At 36.2% G+C, this 10,601-nt stretch overlaps 1 protein-coding gene across 3 annotated transcripts in view; it reads right to left on the bottom strand.

Annotated features, from left to right (window-relative positions):
- Window positions 1–3,481: 3,481 nt before the first annotated feature.
- LOC107670326 (insulin-induced gene 2 protein-like) overlaps window positions 3,482–10,601 on the bottom strand; it is an 8,299-nt gene continuing 1,179 nt past the window's right edge. For all 3 annotated transcript variants that reach the window (XM_016462895.1, XM_016462896.1, XM_016462897.1), the window contains exons 2-6: window positions 8,888–9,141; window positions 8,596–8,720; window positions 7,350–7,516; window positions 7,048–7,147; window positions 3,482–4,748 (exon numbers count right to left, since the gene is read on the bottom strand). In XM_016462895.1, coding sequence (XP_016318381.1) covers window positions 4,707–4,748; window positions 7,048–7,147; window positions 7,350–7,516; window positions 8,596–8,720; window positions 8,888–9,134 — 681 coding nt within the window. In that variant the 5' untranslated portion in view covers window positions 9,135–9,141 and the 3' untranslated portion in view covers window positions 3,482–4,706. The remainder of the gene's footprint in view (window positions 4,749–7,047; window positions 7,148–7,349; window positions 7,517–8,595; window positions 8,721–8,887; window positions 9,142–10,601) is intronic.

Raw genomic sequence — 10,601 nt, 5'->3', positions numbered from 1 at the left:
CAAGTTTCAATAGAAGCGTCAAATAAAATATATTTTAGTTTGCCATAAATGCTTGTCATTCACCATTGCTTTATTTCATATTTCATATGACGATAGAAGAAATTATGGAATTAAATATAAAGATGTACTTAAGTTTTTGCTTAAGAGGGTCAAAAAGCACTCTAATGTTCAACTAATGGCATTTAAAATCAATTTAAATTATAATACATTTTAAAATGTTCTTTTAAAGCATATTATTTATGTTAGAAATACTTTTTGAATATATAAAAAAGTATGCTAAAGTGCACTTCATTTTCACAAGGGTAGAGTGATTCATCTAATATATCATGATGCATTATCTGTCCTGGCTGACTGTCACGTTTTCTGATTCTGAACTTGGCATGGCTGTTCAGATCCTTCATAATGAGCATGTGTCGTTCATGTCTGCTAGTTTCCACTTCAGAGCCCCTGTAGCCCGTTAGAAATACATACTGTCTCCAGCGCAGGACTGTGTCAGAGATCTTCACCTAACTCCTCAGATTCGCCCCCCTCTGTGATCAGTCGCGTGGCGAGGAGAACAAGGCCTCCTGTCAATCTCCATGCACCTGCTGCTCTCTACAGTGTTCATTTAACAGCACACTTTCACGGTCAGGAGTCAGAAGTAACCATCAGATGCGCACCCGAGAGGAAAACAATCCTGCTGTACAAATGAGTGATGTGTCTAAACAGCCTTTAGTGCTCAGATACTGTAGAGGAGCGCAGACCTGATGTCTGGAGATCAAGAGCAGTGTTGTATACATTCAACATTTTTTGAATGTCATTTTGAGTAAATGACATGAATTTTCATTTTTGGGTGAACTATCCCTTTAAGTTTTGTGTTTCTACAGAAATATACATTTAAAATTCATCCCACAGTGAGATAAAACTTTGTCCGAATATCCCCGGTCTCCACTATATGATAGCACGCTCATCATTTTAGCCAAAATATCTCAAAGCATTTATAAAAAAGTCATGTACAGATTTCCAAACATATGGCGAATGCCTTCTTGTAACAGAAAACAATCCTTCCATTCATCATTCAGTTTGATACATTCTTCAAACTGGTGAAAACATCAAATGAAAATCTAGGCTGAAGGAATCAGAATTCAGAAGTCAAGAGGAGAGATAAATGGCAAGCAGCTGTGTGAGATCAGGCTAAAAGCGCTGCTTCACACTTCCTTCACACTCTCTGGAACTGAGCAGAATGGATTAACTAGTGCACGAAGCAGATCTTCTGCATTAACCTTTACAGAATGAGGCAGTGTGTGTGTGTGTGTGTGTGTGTGTGTGTGTGTTTGTGTGTATGAGACACAAGTCATATTTTTGCCAGAACTGTCCTTGGAGAGTTAGTGATGATTGGTTGTTCAGGCTTTGAGCAGTTACATGGGACCACACACACACAGACACACACAAACACACACACACACACATGCACTTATTTTTCTGTCATGTGGAGGGCTTTCCATTGCCTTCAGTCAATGATATTCTCTATCCCCTAACACCCTATAAACATGTCTAAAATACAGATTTTAGTATGTTTCTAAGCCATTTTCCTTATGGAGACCATTAGATGCTCTCCACAATATTGGTAATTTCAGGTTTCACTGTTGTGGGAGAAAACCATTAATCATCAATAAAAGCATAGTACACTGAGCTCTGTTTAACACATTCTCAAACCCCCCATAAATCATTTGGACATCAGCAGTTTTCAACTGAAACCAACAAACAGAAAAAAACATCCTCAATGCCAAACATGTCTGGCACAGCAGGCATTGAGCACAACTGACAAAGAACCCAACAATTACCATTCCTTAATCAAAACTGTTATTAGTTTGCACTTTTATGTCACAAAAATCTGCTCTCTGAGGCCAATATAATTATTTATGCAGTGCAAATCCTTCTTTTGTGCTCTCTTTTGTGTAATAATAATATTTGGCAAGACAGGTACTGTTAGATCATGGGCTTGGCCCATCCTGGATAAAGTTTTTTAAAAATCACATTATCCCAAAATATCTTAAAGAGTATTTAAACTTGTAAAATTCAGATATTTCAAATAGTGATCCGTGCAATCTGGTGTTTCGAAATTAAAAATAAAGCTACCCTGACTAAAGTGTATGGCAACAAAAGCATAGTGCATGTATAAAATCTGAAATTTGTCATATAATTCAGTGCAGCGTAGTGTAATCTGGATTACTTAATCAGATTCCAAAAATTAAGTACTTGTAATAAGATTACAGTTATTTTTTTATGGAATACATGATTACATATTCACACAATAGCTGACGATTAATAATTTATTGATTTTCCCTAATTCCTCTTTTGATTTTTTCCTTTCTGAAATAGCCCTCTGCTTATACATTCAGAAAGTCTACCAGTTTTGTGGACATTCAGTCAGGTGGCTATATAATTACATAGCATTTGACCACTTGATTTACAAAATATTTTTTTCTCAATATTTTAACATTGCATAAACTACTGATGAACACACTCATTTTATCAGTGACTAATATTTAACCATGTATTACTGTCTTTGGAATGCATTAAATGGGTACATTCATGTTATTTCTTATTTACATGTAATGCAGGCATTCCCAACCTTTTTACCTAATATATTTACTTGAAGTGCTCTTGAGATTTTAAGGTAATAAGTTAGTAATGAAGTAACACATTTGCATGTTCACGTTTCTGACATTGGTTAATGGTCACATGACATGCAGGTAAACACATATTTCATCTTTTTTAGTAAGTGCTTTGATTATTTTAAAATGATTTTTTTTTTGTTTTACATTTTTATGATTTATTTACTTATTAAATGTAGGAACCCCCTACAGTCCCTTTACAAACCTTAGTTTAGAAAACCTTTACATATTGTAATGTTTAATGCTCTTCATCTTGCTTTTCATTTTTTAACATCTTGTTGCAACATTTTACAAAAAATCAACACTGAATATATTTGGTCAAACTCCCATGTTATAAAAGATGAAGTGCTATGCAGGCTATTTAAGACAGTATTGGCTGATTTAAATGCAAAGTGTTTGCCCTCTCTCTCTTCACCGTTCCCACAGCTCAGACCTCAAATACATAAAATATTACCATTTTTAGACATAGTTTTCAAAGTAAACAGTAAAGAAAATACTATACAAAACTCACTGAAACAACTAGGGCCAAGTTGCATAAACTTAGCTGTTAAAATCAATGTAATAAATGAGTTAGGTCAAAAGTAGTCTAAAAGTAGTCTGATTACATTACCTAAAATGTGTAATGTAATGAATGAGTATCAAGCACTGATTATACATTGTATATGAATTAATTGCATTAAAGTATACATTTTTTGTTTGTTTACTAACTGAATGAATTTAAAAATAACTTTCTATGAATGTACAAAAGCCTAAAAAAATATATAAATAATAGTATATAGTTATAATAGTAATCCAAAGAAAATGAACTCAAAGAAAGTCTCTTTTAATAATGCAGATGTAATAATAACAAACATGTAACTTCAACTTCAAAAAACAGTAAATGTGGTTAAATACAAACCGTGGATCAAGTAATCACCCATGCCTGAGAAAACATCCCAACATGCTCGCTTTCAGATGGTCACGTACAAATTGTACAATTACTCTTGCAAGTCTACAGTTGTTTAAGTTGTCAAGTCTCATTGTAACACTTAAAACACATTGATCCCACTTATTTTGCATTCTACTCAGTTTTTCATAAAATATCCTCCCAATAAAAAGAGCCAAGATTAAAAAAAAAAACAATTCCCTTCATTTCTCCCAAAAGCATGGTACGCTTAAGTACATCGTAGACCCATTCAAACCAATGGAGCTACGATCAACTTAAGCTTACGATGCTTTTGGGAAACGCAGCCCTGGCTATGAGGTATGCATTACAATAAAATATTCAAGTTGTAATCAAAGCAGTAATCAACACCTTGCTGAACACCAATTCCCCTCCCAACTAATGAACACAGCACACTGGTTAGTCTGTTAGAAAATATGGTCTTTTGTGTTTAGCACTGCATCTACAAACACAGGGTGACGGGTCAGTTATCCTCTGACGCCCACTACTGGTGGATCTGAGACACCGCAGACATGAACTGCCCTTTAGTAAAGTGATATGTAACAGATTTGATGCCCTGTCATAATACTCTATATTACTCTCCTTACTTCTAATGACCAGTGATTTTTCTGTATGATGAATGAGATCCGATGATGGTGCTTTGTCCAGATGACTCTCCTCCACCCGTCACAGAGGATAGAGGCCACAACAGTATCAAGATCATATAGAAAATTTCTTGCGATTTGAGTTTTGTGTCTGTGCATGAAATGCATGTAAATATTCAGTCAATATATTGCCCATCTTTTACACACCAGGCTTTGCCTCCAGTCATGAGGTGAGGACAGTCACGCAGTTTGATCAGTCAGAGTCAGTTTGGCACTTTGCAGCAGCTTTACAGCATTTCAGCGCTGGCGAAGACAGTATGAGAGTGTGTAAACAACATCGTATCTTACTGTTACACACACTTAGAGAACCTGAGCGTCTGAGGAGGCAGGAAACAGATCTGGAGGTATAAATCATAACACTGTCCAGCAGCTCCTCCTCAATGATGGATCACTCTGTCAGTCATGGTGCTCCTGCTTCACTACTTTATCCTGGATTGTCCCATGTGTGCAGAGGATTCTTCCTTAATCCTGGTGGGTCTTTTCTTGACTGACTCTGTACTCATACTGCAGCAAATAAAGAAACACAAATCAATGCAATACATAGTGTTTTGAAAGGCAACATAACTACACATCACAATTTTAAGATCTTCCAAAGTTGAGTTACACACTGGTAAAACATTTGATGAAATGCAAATAAACATGTGCTATGTATATATATATATATATATATATAAAAAAATCATTTATTTCACGTTTTATGTTGCAGCCTTATGTTAAACTGCTTTAAATTACTTTTTTTCCACATCAATCTACACTCCATACACCATGATGACAAAGCAAAAACTGAACTGTCACAAATTCACAAATTTATTACAAATAAAAAAACTTAAATAAGTACATTGCATAAGTATTCACTCAGTACTTAGCTGAAGCAGTCTTTTTGGGTATGATGCGACAAGATTTGCACATCAGTATTTGGCAATTATCTGCCATTCTTCTCCTCACCTCTTCACCTCTCAAGCTCTGTCAGGTTGCATGGGGCAAACGTACATTTTCAGGTTTCTCCAGAAATATTTGACTGGGTTCAAGCTCAGGCTGTGGCTGGGCCACTCAAGGACATTCAGAGTTGTCTATAAGCCACTCTTGCTGTGTGCTTAGGGTCATTGTCCTGTTGGAAGGTGAACCTTCTGCTCAGTCTGAGGTTCTGAATGCTCTGGACTGGGTTTTCATTAAGGCTATCTCTATATTTTGCTGCACTGAGCGTTTCTTCTACTCTGACGAGTCTCTTGGTCCCTGCCCCTGAAAAACAGCCGTTACTGCCACACTTTACTTTTGGGATGCTACTCTGCAGGTGATGAGCAGTGCCTGGTTTCCATCAAACATGATGCTTGGAACTGAGGTTCATCAAACCAGAGAATATTGTTTCTCACAGTCTGAGGGTCCTTTAGGTGTTTTTTTTTTTGTGCAAATTCTAAGTGTGTTTTCATGTGTCTTCACTGAAGAGAAGATTGAGTTTGGCCACTCCGAAATAAAGCCCAGATCGGTGGAGTGTTGCAGCGATGTTTGTCCTTCTGTAGGTTTCTCCCATCTGCATATATGATCATGGAGCTCAACTAGAGTGACCACTCTTCTCCATCAATTGCTAAGTTTGGCCAGGAGGTCAGCTCTAAGAAAAGTCCTGGTTGTTTCAAACATCTTCCATTATGGATAATGAAGGCTACATGCTTCTGTGAACCTTCAATGCAGCAGAATTTTTTCTGAACTCTTCCCCAGACGTGTGGCTTGATGCCATCCTGTTTCTGAGCTCTACAGGCAGCTCTTTTGACCTCAGAGTTTGGTTTTGCTCTGATATGTATTTTCAGCTGTTAGACTTTTATTAAGACGTGTGTGCTTTTTCAAATCATACCCATTCAATTGAATATGCCACAGGTTAACTTCACATTAAGTGTAGTAACATCTACAAGCAATATAAATGCTCCTGAGCTAAATTTCAACTGTCCCAGATAAGGGTTGAAAACTTATGCAATGGAATAAATTTGCAAATATGTTAAAAACCTGTTTTTTGCTTTGCCATCATGCTGTATGGAGTGTAGAATGATGTGGGAAAAAAAGTAATTTAAAGCAATTTAACATAAGGCAGCAACACAAAACATGGAAAAAATTAAGGGGTAATGAATACTTTCGCAAGGCACTGTATATATAGCTTTGTTAATAAATAAATTCATTTATAAAGGAAGAAAGAAAGAAATCTAATTCAAGCCAACAAAATAACCTGCACTACTGTTTAAAAGTTTTTTTTTTGTTTTTTTTTTAATTAACATTTTTTGTTTTTGAAAGACGACAATTCGGCTGAATTTATTTGATAAAAAAAATATATATAGTAAAAACAGTAATATTGTGAAACATTATTACAATTTAAAATAACTGTTTTCTATGTGAATATACATTAAAATGCAATTTATTCCTGTGATGCAAAGCTGAATTGTCAGCGCCATTATTCCAGTCTTCAGTGTCACATTTAGTGCACTTTTTTTTTTAATCAATTATCAATTTTGAAAACAGTTGTGCTCCTTAATATTTTTGTAGAAACTGTAATATATTTTACATCTGGATTCTCTGTTGAATAGAAAGTTTAAAAAACAGCATGTATTTTTATAAATACATAATTTATATAAATAAATAAATACATGCATAAATGTCTTTACTGTCACTTTTAACGAATCCTTGCTGAATAAATTTATTAATTTCTTAAAAAAAAAAAAAAAACTCTTTCTGACATCAGTGTTAAATCAGTTCAGTCCACTGAGGTTTGGAACAGAGCTTAATTGTGTGATTATGTTTGAGTAACTATGCAAAAGTTTACCAGAGCTAGCTGTCGTCCAATATTCCCCACTGTTATGACCCCGGCGAAGAAGATACATGGCAGCCAGGACCGAATGTACAGGAAGTCAGGGGAGGTATATCTGCACACATTCACACATGGATAGTGAAGTACCAAACAAAACCATCCAAGCAAAACAGGCTTTTAATGATGCAAGTGTAAGCAGTAGATCTTATAGCTATCGCTCTTGGTGTGAACAGGCCTTAAAACTACTTTTGTCATTCGGTGATGCTTCCAACTGACTATATTGTGCAGACTTATAACAGAGTGTGTATGAAACTCACTGAAAGACTCCGTTGTAAACCAGCAGCTGGGTGGCAAGTGTGGCAAGTATTGCAATGATGACTCCCAGCCCAAAACCACTGCGTGAACGATCGAACGTCCACCACAGGCCGACAGACAAGGCAGCCAGCGTCAATGACAGCTGCACATTATTCGCAAAGTCCACCTTCTGTTGGCACCAGTGTTAAAGATAACAAGTCCTACAAGAGCAATATCATTTTTTGTAGAATACTGTGCTGCAGGGATGATGTATTATTGAAGGCCCAAACCCAGAAACGAGGTAGCAGTTTAGCACTTCCGGTTCCATTGTCCTGAATTCAATGGGGTTTTGAACAAGTTTTTGTTTGAAAGCCTGAAATAAGGTCTGTTGTTCATGTTCACACAAGCTTTTATACTACAACATAAAACACATCAGTAATTCCAAATTGTGTTTTTTTTTTAAAAAGCTTTTACGTCTTGCAAAAGGTGGTTGTCAAACTGAACAGATAAACTACTCACTAGTCCAGTTTCACAACCTCATTGTTTATAATTGCACTCTTGCAAACTATTCGAACTCACACTTTCAGAGAATTTTTGTAAAGACTGAAAGAAGTGTCAGACGCTGAAATGGTGGTGACATGAGACTGTGAGGCATTAGACAAGTCATGAAACCGTGGTGTTGTTTGTTTATAAGCTAGATTTATCTTTTTTACTTCTGGTGATTGCATTTAGGATTAAACATGTATAAAAGTTGTTTCAATTTGTTTCAACAAAATGTGTAAATGATAAACATTTGTTGGTCACAGAGTTTATTTTCTGCAATAATCCAAAAGCCAACAGAAAAATCCTATCGGTTTTTGTCGAAGGAACCAAGGCTGATGCTATTTTATGGGTTGACCTACAAAAACAAGTCATCACTGCAGCACTCTATAAAACGGCCACATTTATTATCAGCTCAATGTCATTTCCAGTGCAGAACAAAATATGTTTATCTCTGGTTCTGTGAACGCTGACAACCAAAAACTTATGCGTTAAAAAAAAATGTATCAATCACAAGCATGCATTCAGATGAATAGTACCAAGTCTCCGTCCTACATTTTTTTTCAGACGTGCGTCACATTATGTAAGAAAATATTAATCTTGTTACAGCGTGACTTTAAGACAAACAATAAGACTAAAACTGTGTTCATCTATTGCAGCTGAACAGCTTGACAGAATGACTTTGTTAGAAAAGGTCAAGAACAAGAAGAAATGCGAGGAGAAGGATACAGCACTGGCGTGATTTATGCCCACAAAGACGGCCACACAGCGCATCACGTTAGACCACTCTCTCTTGAGCTTATGCGGCTCCCCCAGACGACGATCCATACAGGGATACAGCAAACCTATCAGCGCTGAAAAAAGAAGAGTGGCATTTAATCGACATCACAGATCTCACAGACCCCATATACTGTATATATACGGTCTTGAGAACGACAACAGCATTCATTTGTGTGAGAATCCTCAGTTATGACAGAAGCAGTTCAGACAATCGTAATATGTCGTGTGTGTGTTTGTGTACCTGCGGCTGTTCCACAGCAGGGAGGAACCCACCAGGCGGAGGAGAAAATGCTGCTGATGACGTCTGGAGGGAAGAGAGTGACGTTACGCTGCACCTGTAGCAGGTTTAGCACGAGCGCTAGAAACACGCCCACCATAAAGAGCATGGCAGCACGGATCAGCAAGTTCATGGTCCGGTTGGTGATCATGCTGATGTAGGGCCCGCGGCGCATCGGAGCACCACCGCTCAGAAGGACGTCAGCTGACATCACACACCTGGAAAGGAGAAGGTAATAATAATGATGATGTCTGAAACCCAGACATACCTGATTTCACAATATTAATCATATAGCCAAAACTGAATGACCAAAGAAATTGCGTAACTGTGAATAGAATTCTTTGGGCTTTTTGTGCATATGACATAATTTATTCTACAATTTATAGCACATTTCATTTCAATTAATGATAAATATATATATACTTTTAAAGAAAAATCCTATTTTATCCATTAAGGGAAAGCACATTATAATCTTGTACAAATATTTTGTGCACCTTATGTTTCAGTTTACTTGAAATTGCCTTGATAACCCTTCAATTACAGTTTTTGCTATGAGTGGGTCTTGAGTTCAAAATAATTAATTAAAGCAACATTATCTATATGAAATTATTTCTAATTCTACATACTTCAGAAAAAAATAGTTTTTTTGTTTTATTGAATTAAAATTTTATTCTATAATCTCAAGTTCTATCAACTATGTTATTTGATCAAACAACCCCCTGCAACTAAAAATGGCTTGTTGTATTTGATATAACTTTTTGACATTTTGAACACATTATTGTATAATATACGTGTCCTTTCATTTGTTTGTTTGTTTTTTCCCCCTCAATATTTTATCTACAATAACCTATTATCAAATAACTGCCCGTCAATTGTTTTGGGTACACTGTTATGAATTTACATACATTTACTTAAGACTTAAATTCACCAGCTTCAACATTATTAACCTGTCATTTTCAATGTCAGGCCTTGTCTGGCCAACCACATTTTGTTTTCTTGATCGGGTTAACCCCAAATTGAAATATATATTTAAATTTGAGGTTAACCTGATTAAGAAAACAAAATGTGGTTGGCCAGACAAGGCCTGTCATTGAAATTATGAGTCAAATGGTGAAATTGCAAAACTATGTTACGGTCTAAGTTACCCTATCGAGCCATTTCTTGAATTACATAATTTTCATGATCATACTGTGTGACTGTATCCAGTGATAATAATGAATTGTTTGCATTTTTTCTTTTCAATCATAATTTAACCTTCTACGTGTTAGAGAAGAGTGAGTGTGTTCATGTGCTAGCAATGTGCGCAATAGTTAACAAACATAGTTTGTCGGTTTTTAAAGATTATTGCTGAAGGGTTGCGAAGTGTGTAGTGGCATACTGTCTGACTTTAACATAAGTTGACAAACTAACTAGGAAAACATCCATTCTATTGTATTACCAAAATTGTGTTTAAAGGGGTCATATGATGCTTTTTTAAAGATCATTATTGTGTACTCGCTCTCGCTCTCTCTCTCTCTCTCTCTCTCGCTCGCTCTCTCTCTCTCTCTCTCTCTCGCGCTCTCTCGCTCGCTCTCTCTCGCGCTCAATTCAATTTCAATTTAAGAGTGCATTATTGGCATGACAAAAATTATACATTTGTATTGCCAAAGCAATTGCAGCTGGACTGCTTACAAATAGA

The sequence above is a fragment of the Sinocyclocheilus anshuiensis genome, unplaced genomic scaffold, assembly GCF_001515605.1.
Source record: "Sinocyclocheilus anshuiensis isolate Anshui unplaced genomic scaffold, SAMN03320099.WGS_v1.1 scaffold732, whole genome shotgun sequence".
Lineage (NCBI taxonomy): Eukaryota > Metazoa > Chordata > Actinopteri > Cypriniformes > Cyprinidae > Sinocyclocheilus > Sinocyclocheilus anshuiensis.
Note: the sequence above shows the minus strand (reverse complement) of the source record. Positions and strands in the feature narration are given on the sequence as shown.